This window comes from Palaemon carinicauda, chromosome 15 (assembly GCF_036898095.1).
Source record: "Palaemon carinicauda isolate YSFRI2023 chromosome 15, ASM3689809v2, whole genome shotgun sequence".
Taxonomy (NCBI): Eukaryota; Metazoa; Arthropoda; class Malacostraca; order Decapoda; family Palaemonidae; genus Palaemon; species Palaemon carinicauda.
Genome location: NC_090739.1, coordinates 96,562,198 through 96,584,697, shown reverse-complemented (window position 1 = coordinate 96,584,697; position 22,500 = coordinate 96,562,198). Strand labels below are relative to the sequence as shown.

Genomic DNA, 22,500 nt, shown 5'->3' with positions numbered 1-22,500 from the left:
CCGGCTGGCTTTACAGGTTTTTAGAGAGGAAGGGTATACGGAATCTTAACATGACGGGGGAGAGGAACTCTGCAGATGAAATTGCAGCCAAGGAATTCCCTGCCATCCTGAAGGGAATAATCGAAGATGGAGGATACCACCCGGATGCTGTCTACAATATGGATGAGGCGGGCCTCCAGTACAAAAGGATGCCAAAAACAAAATTTTTAGCTAAAAATGTTAAGCAGGCACGAGGGAGGAAAACGGACAAATCTCGATTAACTGTGCTATTCTGTGTCAATAGCACCGGCACCCATAAGATGAAGACCCTTGTCGTGCACACAGCCAAACACCCTCGATGCTACAACCATCTTCAAGATATGAAAGATGCACCCGTGTACTGGAGGTCCTCAAAAAAGGCATGGATAAATTCGACCATTTCCCAAGATTGGCTCCTCAACTGCTTTGTTCCTGACGCCCGTCGGAAGTGCCTTTAAGATGGCCGTGAATTTAAAGTCATCTTGACTCTGGACAACTGCCCTGCACACCCTTCGTTTTTGGATGGCTTACACCCAAACGTTCGTGTCGTCTTTCTTCCTCCTAACACAACTTCTCTTCTACAACCCTTAGATCAGGTGTGTTCTAATTATTGCATAAGAAAGAGAGAGAGAGAGAGAGAGAGAGAGAGAGAGAGAGAGAGAGAGAGAGAATTTCGATGGCAAAGTAAAGAGTATCGTTTTCTGAGGAAAATTGTGGAGAGAGAGAGAGAGAGAGAGAGAGAGAGAGAGAGAGAGAGAGAGAGAGAATTTAAACATAATGAATTAGGGGGGTTGAGGGCAAGCTATAAATAACAATTGTCTTAATCATTTTTATTTCCTATGTTTTCAGGAAATCATCGCTTGTGTTAAAGCTCTCTATCACAAAACTGTGTTCCGAGATTTTCGGAGATGTACGGAGTCTAACATCGAGGCTCAACAGATGATTGAAGATGATTCAGACGTGGATGAGCCAATGGAGGAAGAAGTAAACGAAGATTTACTCACAGTGCACGAATTCTGGAGGAAATTTACTGTAAAACATGCAGTAGACCACCTTATGAAAGCATGGGAAGGCTTAAATGTGGCAACGATCAGGCATGGGTGGTTGAAGCTGGCTCCCCACCTCGTTCCTCCTATTACGCAACCAATTCAGCAATCACGTGATGTTCTTGCAGCCGCCGTACAGGAAGCTCGTCTAGTACCAGGTACAGTATTTTTTCCCGATTTCTTTTACTGTACATACAGTACATTCCTGAATCATTTGACACAACTTTTATATATCTTGTTCAAAATTCTATATGATAAATGTATTGATTGTATTTTCACAGGTTTTGGTGATGTGGCCGAGGACGACCTCCTAGAAATACATGCTGGAGGGGAAGAAGCAACAGAGGAAGATATTATTAGTGCCGCTGCAGTCGAGGATACTCTTCAACAAGAACCTCAACAGCAGCCAACAGATGATGCTGCTCCTAAGGACCTTTCAATGCACCAAGTGTCCTCCATTCTGGCAGTAATCGACATCTTGAAATCCACTATTGCCGAAAATGAAGTACGTACCTTAACTTGCTTAATTAACTCTTGGCATTCAATCGGTTTTTTTTTTCATTGATATACATTTTGATGAAAATGTAAGAAAGAGAGAGAGCGAGAGAGCGAGAGAGCGAGCGAGAGCGAGCGAGAGAGCGCGAGAGCGAGCGAGAGAGCGCGAGAGAGCGAGAGAGAGCGCGAGAGAGAGAGAGAGAGAGAGAGAGAGAGAGAGAGAGAGAGAGAGAGAGAGAGAGAGAGAGGGGGGGAGGGAGAGTGAGCGTATCCCTTCTACCTCAACGGATGTTAGTCATTCATTTTCGCTGCCAGATGAAGGAGAATTTGGCAGGCCTAAGCCATCCACGTCGTGGGATATAAGCCAGGAATTGCTTTCAAACCCTAAACCTTCAACCTCACAGTACGTGAGTGAGGACTCAATTTCACCGCCAGTTCATGTTCATATAATTGGGATTGATATTAGCGATATCCCAGAATACGAGGAAAAATTCACTATTTCAAGAAAACAGCAAGAAGAAATGATGAGGCGTGACTTGTAGAAAGCGAAACTGTAGAAAGTCAGTCAGTGTACACGCAGAGAGGGACAGATGGGATACAACATTTAAAGTATCTTGTGAGGGTTGCCATACGGCCATTAGCTACCTACCCCCAATGAGGCATTGGAAGGGAAGGGAATGTCATAAATTTGGTGAAGCGAATTTACAAGAAGTATATCATTCTCTTACTACAGGTATAGGAAGAGCAGGCCTGAATAAAACGGGAGGATTTTTCTGCAAGCCTCTGGCAGCGGGATCTTATGCCAGACATAGTGGTTATCTTTCATTGATGTATTCACCGGGAAAGTATTTGGTTGTGAAATTTTGTGTAATTATTGCAAAATATGTGACGAAGGAAAAGAGGAAGGACAAGAAGAAGGAAATAAGCCAAAACATAAGTGCAATAAAAACTTTGAAGGAAAATCTGGTGCCATGGAAGCAGAAGAAGCAAAGAGAATGTGGTTGAGATCATTGAATAATGGTTTCAGATATAAGACATTTGTTGGAGATGGGGACTCGAGTGCATACAATGCAGTATGTGAAATGAATAAAGGCAAAGGGCCATATGAAGGTGTGAAGATAGAGGAGGAGGAGTGTATTTGTCATGCCCAAAAAAGAATGGGCCACAGGCTCATAAAAATGAAATCTGAAGTAAGTGAATACATAACAACAAAAAGCGGCAAACAAATGAAAAGAAGTTTATTGTCAGGAAAAACCAAGTTGACCCAAGCCATTATAAATAATATTCAAGCATATTATGGTATGGCATTAAGAAATAATTTAAACACAACAGTGGATCAGATGCCAAATGCTATTTGGGCTATTTATCATCACTTGACATCTGATGATGAACACCCAGTCCATCAAATGTGCCCTACTGGCCCTGAATCATGGTGTTTTTACAATAGAGCTATAGCCAAAAAAGAAAAAATACCATCACATGCAACAAGGAAAAATCATCTTGCAGGAATACCTTATGAGCTTTGCACACACATAAGAAGTGTTTTCAATAGTTTGTCTGACCCCAAACTATTGCAAAGATGCCTGCATGGCTCGACTCAAAATCCAAATGAATCACTGCATTCTAGGCTTTGGATGAAGTGCCCCAAATAAAAGTTTTTTGGCATGTCTAGAATGAAATTTGCATCAAGGTTGACAGTTTTGGAAAATAATTTTGGATATCTGCAAAGTAACTTGATGGTAAAGTTATTTGGAAAAAGTCCTGATATACACAATTCACTCACAATTTATGACACGGAAAGAGCAAGAAGTAGAGAGAGAATAAAAACAAGAACAAAGAAGCCAGAGAAACAAGGAGAAGAATATAAAGCTGGAGCATTTTTGGTCTGCTAAACCCTGGCAACAATGAGGGAGGAGGCAGCTCCCGACACCCTTACACTAAGTGTGTTAGTACAATTAGGGTATTAATACCCTTTTTAAGGGGGGGACCGGGAGCCTTGCTGTAGAAATCAACAATATCAACAATAAAAATAAGTTAGTTTTCATAATAATGTTTTTTTATTTTCTTTTATGAAAAATGCAGAAATATACATGGCAAATCTTTAGGAGCTCATAACTCGAAAACATACTTATCCGCACTTATGTACATTTTTCTCAGCTATTTATTCTTCAATTTTAGAGATAAAGATATCATTGAAAAGAAGAATAAAAATCCAACAATTCTGTCAGACAAAATTTTGATTTTCATTTTAAATTTTTTTTTCAGGATTATTTTCCGTCTAGACGAGGAAAAAAAATAAAAATTCATTAAAAAAAAAAGGAAATGAAAATCAAAATTCTGTCAGACAGAATTGTTCGGTTGATAGAGTAGTTTTTATGGTAAAGTTTCAATACAATTGGTATTATAGTAGTCGGGAAAAATGTACCTAAATTTTGTTTTTAAATCATGATTTTTGCTAATAAATCCAAAAGTTTTTGATCAAATGACTTGAAATTTTATATGATGAAGGTATTATATATATGTCTAAAACATATATAGAAATGGTGTAATTTGGATCATCAGAAAAAAAAAATGGCGGACATGGCGGACGGTCCCCATAAGGGTCTTACACACAATGTGTGAAAGCCCCTTTTTCCCCGAAGGGACCGGTGCCTGTTGGATAACGGGATGGGTGGGCGCCCACAGCGCACCTGCAGCCAGGAAGGGCGACGGCAGGTCAGCAGGTCTGGCAGGAGAAGGAGATCGCGAATGATCTGCGGAGATGTCCAGGTCCAAAGAAGTAGCAGTAACGGTCGCTGAAGAACGAGGTTCCTCTGCGGCGGACTGCGAGGACGAAGACCTGAAGAGGCGCCTCCTAACACCCTTGTGAGGAGAAGGTAGACCTCGGCGACGAAGAGGAAGGCAAGCCTTACGTCTTATACGTCCTCTGGGAGCACCAGGCAGACCATTGGCAGTCCTCCGAAGAGGAGTCTCTGTCAGTGAACTCCCCCGGGGGAAGAATCACCTGCAGGAGAGACCGTTGGACTTAGTTCCTCCCTCGAAGGATGTTCGGAGGGGGAGCTAAGCCTTCAGCTACAACAGGAGCAGAGGTTTGAACACTCATTGGAAGCCTCTGCCACAACAGCCTCGACGATAGACAGAGGGTCAACCTCTGCTACCGTCGGTGACTGTTTGACAGCTGCTACCAACCTGATCATGTCAAACAGGGCTTCCTTGGAGGGCGAGCCCTGAAGCCCCAAGGAAGCCCAAAGCTGTAAAAGATCATTATTACTCACATTCACATTAGGAGAAACAATTATATCCTCACCCGGGGGAGGAGGAGGAGCTGCCTCGCTATGGGAGGCAACTCCCTCTCCCAAACCCCGAGATCGTTCAACAACAATACGGCCTATGCTACCACTCGACAGCCTCTTGAGAGAAGCCGATCGAGTGGGAGCTTCGGAGGAGGTTTGGGCCACGGAAAAAGAGTCCTTAGGATTTTCCTTCTTCAAAGAAACCTTTGAAGGAGAAATATCCCGTTTGGACTTCTTCTTCCGGCGCCGGGACAACCTCTCCCACTGGGAGGTAGACCACTCCCTACATTCAATACATACATTACCACTATCACACCGTTGACCCCTACAATAAAGGCATAAGGTGTGAGAGTCTGTGTCTATTGACGACATGAAGGTCCCACAAGGGTGGTCAGGCAACCCAGGACACTTCCGCATTGTAGAGGCCAACTTCACAACACTCTAGAAAAAGAAAAAGCAAAAAACAAAGATTAATAATGGCTGTCGTGTAGGCGAGGGTGACAGCGGACACGTCCGTCTAGCACCCGAGCCGATAGCAAAGTGAACCTTACCACACAGGTATGTGAGGGGGGGGGGTAGCAAGCTACCCTACCCCCCCTAACTAGCGGTGGGGTAGTAAACCCTCGTTAAAATTCTAATGGCTCGTCCTTTCAGCTACGCCGAAAATAATTACCCATATTAAATAGCGTGGTTTGTATTTCAGTTACGGAACAACACCCAGATAAGAATGCTGGAAGTATGTCTGGACTATCTTACAGCTAAAACTAAAGTGGTTGCTCAGCAGCCTTTAGGTAGAAAAGGGTTTACATCCCACTTGGCAGTAACTACCATCACCTCATTATCAATTTTAACAAGCTTCAATGAAAGCACACTAATATTAAAAGACAATTAAGTTCGTATAGAAAAAAAAAGTGTAAAAGTTATCAAGAATTATTTTGAGAAAGACGGGGAGAAAAAGAAAAATTTTTTTTCAAGATGTCAAGAAATTGTCACATTATCAAGAGACAGGCTGACAATGGAATATGTAACCTTACCTATGTCACCATGACTACATTTCAAAAATATAGTTTAAAAAGTAAAAAATTAACATTTTGATAAATCTCTCCCTTTTATAAATGTTTGAGTAAAGTACTGTACTAGACAAAAAACCTCTGAACAAAAGTATGCTTACCATTGTCCTCCCAATCTGACATGGCTTCAAACAGAACCTGCAATAAAAAGAATATGTATTCAAAAGTTTTCGTTTGACCTAGTTAAAGATGTATTATATTGTACAATATCATGTACAACATACCTGGCTATCAAAATACCATACAAAATACCGAACGGCATAACTGGTCATTGATGACCAATGGCAATTATCTCCAAGAATGCTTTACACTACTCATAAAAACCACATGTTTTCATCTGTTTTTATCCTAACTTTAAAAACCTGAGCCCTTTGATAGGAGTATGACTTTATGGAAGCTAGAAATGACCTATTCATCTTTGAACAAGGTAGTGGTTCTTAGTATTAGTAGCTGGTAGGTGGTGGGTAGGCCCCACAAACCTCTTGGTAGCACAGCCACCAACCCTCTTGGTAGCAAAAACTTCACTTTGACCTTAACCTTGGACTTGCCCAATCATTGAGGAGAATAGAATAACTTGAAAAGTCTCAGGTTTGCATAGTGTAGTTAGGTAAAGCATCTACCTATCTACCAAGGCAATTCCCAAAATTGTGGGGGGTAGCCAACAAGAAAAAAAAAAAAAAAAAAGAGGGGGGAGACTTCCCTTCGCTCCTCCCTGTTTAAAATGGGATTCTGCCGAGTTTGGTTGGTACTGTGTTGATATGGTGCCACAGCCCAACCTCCTGTTATCCACCACAAATGAAGCTTCATATGATGCATCCCCTAATGCTGCTACATCAGCGCGGACACCAAGACGACCTACGTTGGAATAAAAAAGTGGTTTGCGTCTAAGAAAGCTTTGTTGGTTGTGTGGTATCAACCCACTATTATTTTTTTTTTTTTTAATACCCCTCTGTGCGCTCCCAAAAATGTCTTAATCCATTATTATTTCTTTCTAGGTATTGACAGCAGCCCTCTACACTCAGTAGGGAGGGAAAGTTAGATTTCAGAGTACTGTATGTACTGTATATAGGAAAGAAGCTGAGACCATTCTGCTAAGTACATAGAACAAAGAAGGTTGATCATTGCCTGTTACCTGTGTGTAGTGGTCTGTGATGCTGCTCTGTATTCATATCATCTGTAAGTCCCATCAAGTGTTTGACTGAAAACACAAAAATATATGTATTATAAGGCCATTGTCGACTGCTCGCGTTCGGCAGTTAACACCGTAAAGTTAATGAACATTTTGTTTCGATGTGCGAAGTAACGAGGAAGAATCTCGTTATATGAGTGTGTCATAAACATTAATATTTAACAGGAGCTATTGAAATGGGATATCTAGTCTTGGGCCCCAGAAGTGAATTCAGTTGTTAGGAGGAGAGTGACTGTGTTCGAGTTTAGTCTGAATTGTTCCAGACTTAAAACGCCTTCCAAGAATGAGAGATCTAGGCATTACTGGTGTTGGTCAGAAGGTTTCGATGACAAGAAACCTTATCACAGTGCAGGTTTACAATAGGAGATTTTAGAGACATTGTTATTGTGGGCCTGCAGAGACCTGCACGGCATCGTATGCAGCCGTACCGTTCAGAATTTAATAATTTTAAGTGACTTTGCAGCTTAGTGGTGAACTGGATATTGAAGGGACAGTATTGATTTAAGGAAAATTGATGTAGTACAGTATTTTCAGATTTATATTTTCTTATGGGTGGTTGGTTTGAGGTGGTTTAGAAAACTTATGTGTCCAGCATGTGAATAATTTTTTTTATTTTTATTCAAAATTTGTTTATCTTGTTAACTTGAAGCTGGAGTGTAAAGGGATGCTAATTTTGCCCTTAATTTTTTTATTTTTTGAATTGACAAAACAATGTTAATGTATTCCTAACAGTTTTTAGTTTCATTTACAAATAAATATTTTTTGCTTGTTTTTATGAAGACAAATTTATTCCAGTTCCTTACATCACTGAGTCCCTTTCTCAGCCACTGTTTTGTTTTTATCTTTCTAATAAGTCATTTATCATAATTTTTTCCTCCCACACTGTCCTGTTGTCAGTATAAAAAATTCTTTCCTTTTCACCTAATGTTTTAACATTTTTTCTTGAACTTGAAACCATCTTACCTAAAGAATACAGAGCTATTTAAATTATACTAATTTCCCAGAAATGAATCAGTGGTCATGCTACCTGTTTATTCAGCAAGCTCAAGGTAGGATAAATAAAAGGAGAAACTAAGATTCTAGCTGGGTCCCCTTGCCCAGTATAAATCAAGGGGTGGTGCCCAGTGCTTCGTTCTCTTGACCTGTTACTTAGGTTTTTGGGTATTCCACCGTTGTATACTTGTTGTGTAGTGAACGTTGGGCTGTGGTCGGCATTCGGACACTAGGGAGTTCGGGTGCTACCTCTGGCCACAGTCCGCAAACCACTCAACGTCAAAATTCCTTACCATTCATTACTATTTCCAGCATGCTCTTTTGCCTCTTTCACATCAATCCTTCTATAACCTAAGGCTTTCTTCACTCCATCCATCCACACCAACCTTGGCCTCCCTCTTGTATTTCTCCCATCAACTTTTGCATTCATCACCTTCTTCCGCATATGGCCAGTTTCCATTCTCTCTATATGGCCAAACCACCTCAACACATTCATATCCACTTCCCTATCCACCCCTCCTTACCTCTTGTTCTCTTCATACAAACGACTCAATCCTTGATCCCACCTTCAGTTAGCACTCTTCTTTGCCTCAGCTTCCTTTCATTTTACTTTCATATTTTTCTCTATATCTTTCATACTTCTCTATACCATTTCTCTGCAACCATTCTTAAAAATCCACATTTTTGTCTTTCGCTTTCATCTTCACTCCTTCATCCCACCATTCACTACCCTTCCTTATGATGCCTCCAACAATCCTCTTGCCACACACATCACTGGCAATTCCAACAAAATTTGGTTTTACTAACTTTCATTCCTCATCTAGATCATCAATTTATCTTCCTTTCACCATGTCACATGCCATGTCCCTTTCTTGATATTTACTTTTTATCTCTGGTTTCTCAACTCTTCAATATTTACTACCTACCTTTTACATTCCCTTCTACTTCTCCTCTCTCGTGACAACTGATTTTCCTTCAACCAAAAAGTTATCAGACATACCCTTAAACATGCACACATCTTTCAATCATCCAAACATCCCTATTCTTATCGACACATACCCCATTAATGACCTCTCTACCACTTATATTTGCCACTATTGCCCAATGTAAACTTTTCTTTTTGAAGAAAAAAAAACAACTTATCACCAGCTCTTCAACACACATCAACCAGTCTCACCACTCATTTTCACTTGGTATGCCACACTTTCCAATGACACCTACCTCCGCAGCACCCACTCTGGCATTCAAGTCGCCCATCACAAATTCATTCCGCTCTTCTTCACTGTTCTCACAACCTGGCCCATTAGAATATGTGTGATTTGTTCCTACATGTACAGTGAACCCTCGTTTATCGCGGTAGATAGGTTCCAGACGCGGGCGCGATAGGTGAAAATCCGCGAAGTAGTGACAGCATATTTACCTATTTATTTAACATGTATATTCGGACTTTTAAAACCTTCCCTTGTACGTAGTACTGTTAACAAACCACCCTTTACACCCTGTAATGTACAGAACACTTAATGCATGTACTACAGCACCCTAAACTAAAACAGGCACAAATATTAAAGGCGATTTTATATCATGTGTTTCCTAAACACCTAAAAAGCACGATAAAAAATGGCAACCAATGTTTTGTTTACGTTCATCTCTGATCATAATGAAGAAACAAACTCATTTAGTGTACACATATATGTACGTATGGTTAGTTTTTGCATCGATTATATTGATTATACAGTACTGTATGTTGATTTTTTTATTACCAATGTTTTAGTTTACGTATTTTTCTTAGGACTTCCAAATGAAATCTTTTTCTTTATGACGCCGCCTGAAACGACGGCGTGTACGCTCAGTAAACAACCACGCTCAGAACAAACAAGGCATTTAACACGCATGATGATAGTGATAAATAATGATACAGTACATACAGTATTTACAGTACAAAGCATTTACAAAATATGTTACCTTACAAATATAAATTATACAGTACTTGTACGTAGCAAAGCAGGAAAACAATTTGAGAGAGAGAGAGAGAGAGAGAGAGAGAGAGAGAGAGAGAGAGAGAGAGAGAGAGAGAGAGAGAGAGAGAGAGAGAGAGAGAGAGAGAGAGAGATTGTTTTACGTACGTAAATGTAAATTTTAAACAAAAAAAATATGATAGGTTACAACATGTAGACTTTTAAAACCTTCCCTTTAACTTAATGCATACAGTACGTACAGTACTAAACTATAAAACAGGTTAAAGTAAAAAATAAAGATTGTTACTGTACTCACCACGAAAGAAGTTCCAGAAAAACTTGAATGACGATGGCGATGAATTTGCTGCACAGTAGAAATGATGATGATGAAGCTGATGATGTGTTCTACTGTGCAGTCAATGATAGTATTTTACGTCTCTTCAGACGGAGGTGTCTTTTCCTGGGACACCTCTTCAACTTCTTCAATTTCTTCCGAAGGCGTACTAGCAGGAGGAACTGGCTCTTTTATGCGAGGCTGAAAAAACATTGTGATCGGAAGTTGTTGCCGCTGCTTCTTTTTTCGATCCAAGAGCATCCTGTAGGGAGTCGTGATGTCATCGACCTTGTTGCAGAATTGCATCGCGCGAACCATATCCTCGTCCCACTCTTGCAACATTTCTTTCGCCTCCTTCATATGGTTGCAGAACTTGGCGAGCCGTTCTAATGTTAAGCCCGTTTCTTCTACATTTTCTTGGGTCTCTTCCTGGGTACCCTCACTCTCTTCCTCACTTGCCGATTTCGTCAGGTCTTCGAGATCTGCGTCAGTTAGGGGCTGGGAATGGCAGTCCAACAACTCGTCGACGTCTTCAGTCGTCATGTCGCCAAACCCGTCACCCCCAATTATGGCAGCCAACTGCACAGATTTCCGTATTGCAGAGTGTTGGATTTCCGACGGAGTAAATCCCTTGTCGTCGTAAACAATATCGGGCCACAGCTTCTTCCAGCTCGCATTTACAGTTGCAGGTTTCATCTCTTGAAGTGCCTTTTGAATATTCTGCAGGCACGTGGCTATGGTGTACTGCCGCCAGTACGCCTTCAAGTTGAAGTCTTCATCCTCGTCATCTTGGGCAGCATCCACACACGCAACGAGGTCCGCCAAGGTATTCTTCGTGTAGAGGGCCTTGAACGCCCTGATAACCCCCTGGTCCATTGGTTGAATTAATGACGTGGTGTTGGGTGGCAGGAACTCAACCTGAACGCCCTCACGCGACAGGTCAGTTGCGTGTCCACCAGCGTTATCCATAAGGAGAAGGATCTTGAATGGCAAGCCCTTCTCTAAGAGATATTCATGGACTTGCGGGATGAAACACTGGTGGAACCAGTTGGAGGTCAGCATCTTCGTAATCCATGCCTTTTGATTATGCATCCAGTACACGGGAAGGAGATTCTTATTTTTGTTTTTCAAAGCGCGAGGATTTTTCGACTTATAAATAAGCCCCGGCTTTAACAAAAATCCAGCAGCATTGCCACACATCACGAGGGTAACGCGATCCTTGAATGCCTTAAAGCCAGAGGCTTTGGCTTCCTCTTTGAACAGGAAAGTTCGCGACGGCATTCTCTTCCAAAACAAGCCGGTTTCATCCATATTAAACACTTGTTCCGGCTTGTATCCACCTTCAGCGATAATGTTCTTGAAAGTCTGGTTCACGTAAGTTTCAGCAGCGGCAGTGTCAGCGGAAGCAGACTCCCCATGCAGGGAAACGCTTTTCAGGGCGAAGCGTTTCTGAAACTTCGCGAACCATCCTTTGCTGGCGGAAAAACGTTGTTTCTGACGCTGGGAATCAGTGGAGGTCCCTGGTTGAGGATCATCTACATCATCATCTTCTTCAGCATGGTCGCCATCGTCGTCATGAGGTTCCTTTGCCGCAAAATTCTCATACAAGCTCAAAGCCTTTGTTCGGATGGTGTTCGTATCCAACGCTATGTTCTTCTTCCGACAGTCGGCAATCCACACAGCTAAAGCACCTTCCATGCGTACGATCGTTTTATTACGCGTTGTAACGACTCGCTTCGCTGATCTGCTAAAGGTGATTGCAGCAGTCTTTCTAATGTTCGCCTCGTCCTTCCTGATGTAGCGAACGGTGGATTCGTTGATGCCAAAATGGCGGCCGGCGGCCGCGTAACTTCTACCATCTTTTAACATGTCGAGAAGCGTAACCTTCTCAGCTATCGTCATCATTCTTCGGTGGCGTTTAGGCTCACTACCAGCCTTACTAGAAGCAGAACGCTTGGGAGCCATTGTAACAGAAAGTTCAACAAAAAGTTCAACTTAAAACAGTCGCACACAGCACAGATTCAACTTCACAAACTTAAGAACGTCTACTCAGCAATACGCGGAAAGAGAAAGTGAACGATGCAGTCCCGCGAGAACTCTGATGCTGCGGGTTGGAGATGCGGGCCAAACACCAATCACAGGCTAGATAACAAAACTTGAGTTTTGATTCGTCATCTATCAGCGCTTGAACCAATCACAACCCGTCTTATACAGTACTATGGTGCGTTGATTACTCATAGAAGATGTCCCGCGCACACTGAACGTACGTAGATTAAGTACAATACCGTAATAATAATAAATAATGATAATAATACTGTACAGTAATAATAATAATAATAATGATTAATAATAATAACAATAATAATTTTATTAACAACAACAACAATAATAATAATAATAACAATAATAATAAAAATTTACGTACGTACGCTATTTTACGCCTCTCTCTCTCTCTCTCTCTCTCTCTCTCTCTCTCTCTCTTTCTCTCTCTCTCTCTCGTACGCTTACAGTACTTATTCGAAATGTGATTTTTGCAACAAAGAATATTATTGGATGCAGTACTGTACTACGTACGTATACATACAAAAGATTCATGGAAAAGAAGCACATCCATTACAGTACACACCATTCTAATATGGTATGACTGCATCTGATTTGCGTTTCATGTTCGATTTAATTTTACTACGTACTGAATTATCGTATGATCACATTCTCTTTTCGTGTTTTATTTCTTTCTGTGCTGAATTATATATCATATGTAATGCAATGAACAATCAGTAAGAGCAGATATTACTATAATTACAGTATTAATGGAATTACAGGTAACAAAATATCATATTTGGTTATCTTCAGATTTCGCGGTATTTTCGAATTTTCCGGAAAATCCGCGATATGTATATATATATGGGTTATGGGAAAACCCCGCGAAGTGGTGAATCCGCGATTGTCGAACCGCGAAGTAGCGAGGGTTCACTGTAATAAAATCCTTCAACCTTTAACAGGAGTTTATCCTAAGGATGAAGTCCCTGAAAACAATCTGGATGGTTTATTGACCAGGGAAATGTCAATGCAGTTAGCGAAAGTGATAACACCTTACGACCTTTTTACCACCCAGAGCATATCCTTATTGTTGTAGCATATGGCCATACGAGGATTAGGAGCATACATTCCATCCATCCTCACCCCGTCTGAGGATGATGAAGAAACTTCATGGTGGAACTTTTCAGTTTAGAAAAGTTACTTGGTCTTGAGACTCCTGCAACTAGCATCCAATCCAGGACACATCTAAGAGACTGCGTAGACCCAATAGGGAAACGAAGACGAGAATTGCCAGACATTTCATCTTTCCTTGTTGACTATTTTGTAACCATTATCTTAGACAAGTTGTTACTTACCCCCTGAGGGAGCTAGGTTTACATAACTTGTTAAGTAACTACCACAGGGCAAAGAATAAGATCATCCCGAGATCTGTGGATAAACTCCCATGGGTAGGCTAGTAAGCCGAGAGGATTGCTTTGTGTCAGATCTCTACTTTTGGGACTAACTCTACTGACAGGTTCTTCCTTAAGGGTAGGGAGAATCATATATCCCTGACTTCATACACATAACGTAATGATACTTACGAAATTTCACGAATCTGCAGAGCTGAGGGTGCACCAGGAGAAAAAACAAAGATCTTGGATAGCTCGCTACCATTTTGGCACTGTAAATTTTATGGAAATCCAAAAGAGCACCAAATATTTCTAACAACCTGCGACGAGTTCTCACTGTGGTTGTGCCGGGATAGAAGCTGCTATTGATGGATTGATTTAAAGTTTTCAGGCATCCTGACATCTAAGGTCATTGACGCCGATATTTATTTTATATAAAAAACAAAAGAATGTTCAATTAAAACCATGAAAGTTGAATGTAATTATAGAAGTTAAATAGTTTTCAGAAGATCTGCTTCTGAAATAAATCTAAAAATGCCACTCGCATAATAGGACACATCATGTCCAAGAATCTTGGTAAGGATGAACCTGCCATCATCATCTCAAGCCTCAAACAGATACCTATTTCTGAAGTTATTATAATTGGGGCATTCGGTCTACAAATGCCTCACTGTTAAAGGTACTAAACAGTCGTAGCAATACGGCTGGTGTTGGCCCTTCAGCAGAAACTCATGTGTCAACAGTGTGTGACCAATATGGAGACGACAAAGAGATTTCTCCCATTTTCGAGGCATCATGTTATACCTCCAAAGAGATATAACATTTGTTACTTCTCTCATCTTATTGCTATCAAGACTATCCCAGTGCTGTTGTCATTTATTACTAAACAATTTCTTGATGTTAGGTAGGAAATCATTACAGAGAATGGGATACTTTCTTGGCAGCAACTAAGATGCAGCATTCTTCGCCAATGAATCTGCCTTCTCATTCCCAGACACATACATATGCTGAGACTCAACAAAATCGAACCATTATTCCTCACAGTCCATTAATGAAAAGCCATTCTAAAATCTTTAAAACTAGAGGGTTACTAGAATTAAAACCTTCTAAAGCTTGAAGAACACTCTTTGCATCAATAAAAAATGGTAAAATTACCCTCCTTTTCCAAAGCTATTTTCTCAATAGCGGTTAGTATGCCATACAGTTTGGCAGTAAATATAGAAGCTGTTAGAGGCAGTGAACCTCTACAATTAAAACCATTACTATGTACTCCAAATCAAACGCCAGCATCAGATTTGGAGCCATCAGTATATATAAAATTGATCTCCTATGTTCTACAACATATTCCATAAAAAGAGACATGGTTTTTTAAGTCAGTCACATTCTTTTGAACTCCAATAAAGTATTTACATAAAGATACCTCTGGTAATTTCCATAGAGGTGTTGATGATACCTTAAATGGAAGCACCTTAATTCTAATTATATTAAGACTGTTTAATAATTGTTTCACCCGAAAGCCATAAGATTGAGGAGATTTTGGGTGCAACTCGAAGTATGTTGAGTGCCTTACAAGGCTTGCAGTCTGAAAGGCTATAGAATTAGTGTCTCTTTGCAATCTAAACCAGTACCGAATAATAGAAGACATTCGGTAAAGGTCTAGAGGTAATTCTCTAGCATCAACACGACTTTTAGAAAAAAATCAAGGCCTTGTATAATCACAAAATAGTATTGCGGTCTGCTCCCCATGATGTATGGGACAATACTTTTAAAATATTCAGAACCTTGAGACATTTAGCTTTTAATGCTTCTAAGTGAGAAACCCATGTAAGCCTACAATCAAATATCAAAATTAAAAATTTAGCTTAACTTACACATGGGGTCCGTTGACATTTAATGTGTATATACGGGTCTGGATGTACTCCCCGGATACGACATTTATGGACAATAGTAGTTTTACTTGTCAAGAACTTAAATCCATTCATATCGGCCCACTGGATAATTTTGTCAATTGAGAGTTGTAGTTTTCTCTCAACCATTGCCATTCTAGCTCCAGCAAATGATATGGAGAGATCATCCACAAATTATGTTGAGAGATCATCCAGGGGAATGACTGAGAACATCCCATTAATTGCTAGTGCAAACAGGGTTACACTCAGCACACTACACTGAGGAACTCCTCCTTGCTGACATTTACTCTCTGGTAGAGTTTCCCCCACTCTCACTTGAAAAACTCTATGTGAAAGAAATGACTGAATAAATAGTGGTAACTCTCCTTTTAATCCTAATTCATGATATGTTTTAAGTATACCATATCTCCATGTGGTATCATATGACTTTTCAAGGTAAAAAAAAAAAAAGACTTGTCACATGGTGCAGTTTGGAAGCAAAGGCTTCACAAATAGAGGATTCAAGTCTAATCAACACATCAGTTGTTGAGCGCATTTTTCTGAATCCACATTGAATGGGTGATAAAATACCTTTCTTTTCAAGGTACCACATCAACCTTGCATTGACCATCTTCTCCATGATTTTACATAAACAAGATGTCAATGCAATAGGTTGATAGTTTGCTGCTAAAAACTTGTCCTTACCGGGTTTTAAAAAGGCTAAAATAATGGCTAGGTCCTAAACACTTGGGTCACTATGATCATACCATATTCTCTTAATGATGCTTAAAATAAATAACTATTAAAATGTACATATTTAATCATTGCACATGGGTTCCATCAGGTCCAGGGGCTGTATCGTTACAAGTAGCAAGTGTGGAATCGAGTTCTCGTTCAGTAAAAGGAGAATTATAAGATTCTTCCCTTCTGAGCAAAATTTAAAATTTTCTTTTCTTCAATGCTCCTGTACTGGTGACCAGGAGCTACTACACACTTCCATGATACATTTGAAAAATGGTCAGCCAGGGCATTTCTAACTTCATTTGCCTCAGTCACATACTAACTGTTCACTTTCAACACTGGTGGTGGGGTTTGGGGTGAATTTGCATGCGATCTTTTTTATTTTCCTCCATACAGAAGATGGTAGTGTTCTACTGTCAATGGAGGAAACAAAAGACACCCAAGACTGGAGTTTAGCTTCTTTCATGGCACAACGGAACTGTGCTCTACACTTTTTGTGTTATCAAATTGTCATCAGTACGGCATCTACACAATCTAGTCTAGAGATTTTCTGGTGGCTCTGTGCAAGACTGTTAATTCTGAAGACCACCACGGGAATGGTCATCTTTTGAATAATCCTGTGGTTTTGGGAACTGAATTGATTCCTGCTGTATGGAGAGTTCCATTCAGTAGGTCTATGGCATAATCAATACTTTCAAACTATCTGAACTCCCCTCGATTTCACGTAGCTCACAAAATTTAACCCAGTCTGCCTTGTCAAGATTCCATCGTGGCGATCTTTGTAAAGGTGGACCCTTGTTGCCGTTTATGATTGGTGCATGATGACTAGTATGCCAATCATCTAATGCCCTCCAATCAAAATCAAGAGGGCAGTTAGAGCTTGCAATTGAAAGGTCAATGCATGACAAGGTACCTGTCTGAACATGGAAGTGCGTGGGCTCTTCTCTATTAAGGAGTCCCACATCCTCATTCTCCACAATTTATGAGATAATATTGCCCCTAGTGTTTGCCAAAACATCACCCCATAAAGGATGTCTACCATTCAAATCTCCAAGTAAAAGAAAAGGTTGAGGGAGTTGTTGAATGACCTCTACTAAATCATCATATAAAATATTATCATTCAGAGGTAAGTACAGAGAGCATGATGTATATTTTCTCCCTATATCAATTTGTACAACCACTGCCGGCAGGGATGTACAAATAGACATAGGTATTTGGGGAACACCTCGACGAACGTACACGAGACTTCCACCATGGCTCCCTGCTTGTTGATTATATGGTGTTCTATAACTAAAATACTCTCAAGGACAAGGAGTGTTAGCATCAAGCTTACTTTCCTGTAGACATGCAATTATGGGGGAATGTTCATGAATTAGGAGCTTAAGCTCTTCATATTTAGCCCTTAAACCCTGACAATTCCATTGCAAAATGGAGGAAAAAGTATGGATAATTTCTGGAAGGCATCTTGGATGAGGTCTTCCCATTAGCAGTTTTTAATCTAGCATTATTACCAGTAGGTTTCTTCAGAGATGGTCTTGATATGTTGGGTTTTACGTTTGTGTTTTTCTTTTTGTCCTTTTGATCTATTTGTTGAGGCGGATGGTGGACCTCAACTTGAATTTATGATTTATTCTGTTTATCTTCTGGTTCATTAGAAACATCAACAGACAAAACAATTTATTAATTTGATGTTATAACTTTAATGTTTCTAATGGAGGGGGAGAGAGAGATGGAGGTCTCTCTCTTTTACGATTAATAGATTGTGAGCTACCAGGATTTTGTACCTTCCCCACTACAGGTGCACCTGATAACTTGGTTTAACCCTGGATAGGTACGGTGGGTCGTTTGCGACCCCGAGCGTCAAAAAAAAACAGGTTTTTCTCACGTGACTCACCCCTGTGACTGAATTTGTGGGTGATCGACCTGCAGGAGGTGTATCCCCTACACGCTCTAGTAGTGTCCAGATGTGCATTGCTGTAGCTGTACTCCTTCCCCGATTTCTGAGACGCGTCGGGGTCGTTCGCGTCCGAGTTTACCCTTCTGAGGTAGTTTGCATAATTATCAAAGTTATTACGTATTATGAAATTGTCGTAGAATGGTGCAACTTGTATAGGTTATCAGTTGTGGAAAGTCTTGGTGGATTGTTTGGCTACCATGTGCATGTTTTTTTTTTTAGTTAAAATGTCGTTCATCACCACGAGGACCATTTTACCGCGAGTGCCCCTTTTTCATTTTTTTTCATTTTTTTGCCAAGTCATTTTTCCGTAAGATATTGCCAAATAGTGTCGTAAAACTTTTGCTTGTTTAGTGTTGGAAAGTGTGTCTAGATGATCTGGCTACCCATGCATGACTTTGTTTTTGTCAGATACGACGTAGTTATTGGTATACAGTATTGGGTATTTAACTGCGGTTACCAATTTCTGTTTTTTTTCAATATTTGTAAAAATTACTACGTAGTAAGGAATTGCCGTATATTATTCATTTTTTTTTTCATGTTTATGTGTTAGAAAGTGTGCCTTGATGGTTGGGCTAACACGTGCATGTCTTTTTTTTTATCTGAGATGTCGTATATTAGAATGTCGGGCATTTTACCGCGAGTGTCCCTTTTTAATTTTTTTTAATTTTTTTGCCAAGTCATTTTTCCGTAAGATATTGCGAAATAGTGTCGTAAAACTTTTGCTTTTTTAATGTTGGAAAGTGTGTCTAGATGATCTGGCTACCCATGCGTGATTTTGTTTTTGTCAGATACGACGTAGTTATTGGTATATTGGGTATTTAACTGCGGTTGCCAATTTCTGTTTTTTTTTCAATATTTGTAAAAATTTACTACGTAGTAAGGAATTGCCGTATATTATTGATTTTTTTTTCATGTTTATGTGTTAGAAAGTGTGCCTTGATGGTTGGGCTAACACGTGCATGTCTTTTTTTTTTATCTGAGATGCCGTATATTAGAATGTTGGGCATTTTTCCGCGAGTGCCCCTTTTTATTTGTTTTGCATTTTTTTGCTTAGTCATGTTACCGTAAGGAATTGGCAAGTAGTGTCGCAAAACTTATATTTTTATAGTGTTGGAAAGTGTTTCTAGATGATCTGGCTACCCATGCCTATTTTTTTTTTAGCCAGATATGGCGTATATATAAGTATGTGTTCGATTTTCCTGTGATTGCCATTTTTTCGTTTTTTCCCATTTCTTTCAAAATTACTACGTACTAAGGAACTATCACAGAGTAATATTTCATTTATATGTTTATTTGTCGGAAAATATGCCTTGATGGTTTGCCTAGCACGTGGCTGAATTTTTTTTTTTCTGAAATGCCGTATATTAGAATGGCCATTTTTCCACGAGTGCCCCTTTTTATTTGTTTTGCATTTTTTTGCTTAGTCATGTTACAGTAAGGAATTGGCAAGTAGTGTCGCAAAACTTATATTTTTATAGTGTTGGAAAGTGTTTCTAGATGATCTGGCTACCCATGCCTATCTTTTTTTTAGCCAGATATGGCGTATATATAGGTATGTGTTCGATTTTCCGGTGATTGCCATTTTTTCGTTTTTTCCCAATTCTTTCAAAATTACTACGTACTAAGGAACTATCACAGAGTAATGATTCCTCTAGATGTTTATTTGTCGGAAAATTTTGTTTACTTTTTTTTTGATTGAATATCATCAAATTTTTTTAGCTAAAATATTGTTTTACATTTTTTTTTCGATTTTATTTCCCTTCAAAAAAAATTTTTTGGGTCAGAATTTTAATTTTATAGTCGTAAAATAATCGACAATTATCCAGCAACCCACCATACAATTTTTATGCATATCCAATAATAATTAGATTAGTAAATAACACCTTGAAATTGACATACCCTTCCTACATTTCAAGTGGCAGATTAGGGAGTCTGAGTCAGTGTGGTAGGCGGCCATTTTGTGGACATATCCGAAGCGTAAGCTGCCCTATCTATATATATTCTTGTTCCCTATAGAATTTGTGATATTTTGGTATATTTTTACCTGCATAAATATCATATTATATATTAAATATATGTATTTTTTTACGAAATTTCCAAGTACTCAAAAAATTACCTTTAGATATGGCCCCTGATATAAATGTAATTTACAAAATAATGAAGATTTTTTTACATATTTCTATTTTAGGATAACATATGTTTATTCCCTAAAAAAATTAGCCACTTCCTATTTCATTTGGGTACCCAAAAAAATTCATGAAATTTGGACAATTTTTTTTGGCCAAAAAAAGTTACCCTTTTTTTCTCATTTCAGATCTTCACCTCCATGGGTCTGACTTCATCCAAAATACATCAAGATGTGTCCTAAACATTCAAGAATCAATTCCTAAAAGGATTTGTGTATATATGTATAAACTTTTTTTTTATGAATTTTTATGTCAGGTCTTTTTTTTTCTACTTAATTTTTTAAAATATTTATAATAAATAGTTTTTCTGCAGATGAGTAGTATTTATCTTTACAGTTGTTTTAAGCATTCATTGAAGTTTTTTTTGGCAAAAGAAAAAAGGAGGTTACTGCAAAAACTGATTTTTCAAGAATTTTTTTTGGCGTCGGGGTCGTTCGCGTCCGAGTATACCCTTAAAGGGGTGTCCGAGGACCGTACCTATCCAGGGTTAAGGTGGAATCTCCATTAAATCAGGCAAGGATATGGTCTGGGAGAGGTTAATACGACCCTTTGTAATGGGGGACAAAGGTTTGATAGTGGTGGGCAATGTCTTTTTGTCGATACTCAATGGTAAATCTTTAGGAGGAGATATTCTTGTCTTATTATGCAGCACTCTATCAGTAGATGGTGAATTTCTTTTTCGAGAATTACCTACAGTAGTAGGTGGGTTAGATAATTCCTGAAGAACTTTTTCTCCTGTTTTTAATGTCTTTGCATAGGTAGTAGATTTATTTAATGATCTCTTGGCATAACACACGCTTAAATGTTCAATAATTGATTTACTGAGGGAAGCCTCTTCTAACTTATAAAACTGGCAGCTCCTATCATTAGATTTATGATTATAGTTGCAGTTCAAGCACCTTACCTGAAGTGTACATTTCCCATGGTAAAAACTGGAGCAAGTATTACAAATTCTATCATTCTTGCAAACTTTGGAAGGATGCCCAAATCTAAAGCAATTAAAACATTGCAGTGGCTTCTGCTTAAAAGGTCGAACTCTGATCCTTTCATTTTCTATATCTATGTGGAAAGGTACATCAGCATCCTGTTAAGTAAGGATAATCATTGAAGTTCCAGGTAATTTATGTATTTTCCACAATGATAGTGGACACAGCCAATATCTCATCATCCGTAAATGTCCAATTTGATATAATTTTCTGTCTTTAAATTGGACAATATAACAGACTGTGTGCATGACTTGGCCTTTATCAAGTAACTTTTCTTGCCGAATCGAGATATATCTCCAGGTGCGATCGTTCCTACCTTCTGAAGAAATTTGTGGATCTTAAAATAATTTTCTGTACCTCTTGTAGATTGAGCAAGAAGCCACATTGGTGGTTTTGTCTTTCTTTGGGATGGCATAACTATTTCTGTCTCTTTATCAATACAGTCTGCTGGTCTATAGACATCCAGATCTTTAGGTACCCCATCATACAGAGCACTCTTATTACTCATATTACCTACTTTAATATTAATAATGCTACGGCGTGCATTGAATGCTTCTTCATGACAATTAAATAACCAAGAATCCCATTTGTCATCTTGAAGTTTCCTTCTAATTTCTTTTATTAATCCGTAGCACTCAAATATTTTATGTAGCACATCATAATTAGCTGCTAATGGGATTTGGGTAACATGCAGGATTTTCAATTTTCCTGTGTTGCCCAAATTACCCTTTTTTCAAATGTTGAAAGAATAGTCCTTTTTAGTTCCTAATTCGTCGACGACATTGTCTTTAAGTGGATTGCCAGAGGTTGTTAACAGTGCCGGGGGCGAGTCAGCATATCCAGGGGAGGGGGGTCGTTGTCACAAGAATCCATTAGAATAAAGAAAAAAAGAAGTGATATTTTGAATAGTTTGATTTACC

General features: G+C 39.2%; 2 protein-coding genes across 2 annotated transcripts in view; one reads left to right on the top strand and one right to left on the bottom strand.

Annotated features, from left to right (window-relative positions):
* The window catches only part of LOC137654342 (uncharacterized), a 212,023-nt gene that overhangs the window by 127,614 nt on the left and 61,909 nt on the right, over window positions 1-22,500 (bottom strand). Inside the window, exon 2 of the mRNA XM_068387959.1 lies at window positions 6,024-6,060. Within this exon, the coding sequence (XP_068244060.1) occupies window positions 6,024-6,045 (22 nt within the window). The 5' untranslated portion in view covers window positions 6,046-6,060. The remainder of the gene's footprint in view (window positions 1-6,023; window positions 6,061-22,500) is intronic.
* On the top strand, window positions 742-2,101 carry LOC137654798 (uncharacterized). The gene is made up of 3 exons (XM_068388751.1): window positions 742-1,222; window positions 1,346-1,573; window positions 1,875-2,101. The coding sequence occupies exons 1-3, from the start codon at window positions 958-960 to the stop codon at window positions 2,099-2,101; spliced, it is 720 nt and encodes a 239-aa protein (XP_068244852.1). The 5' UTR covers window positions 742-957.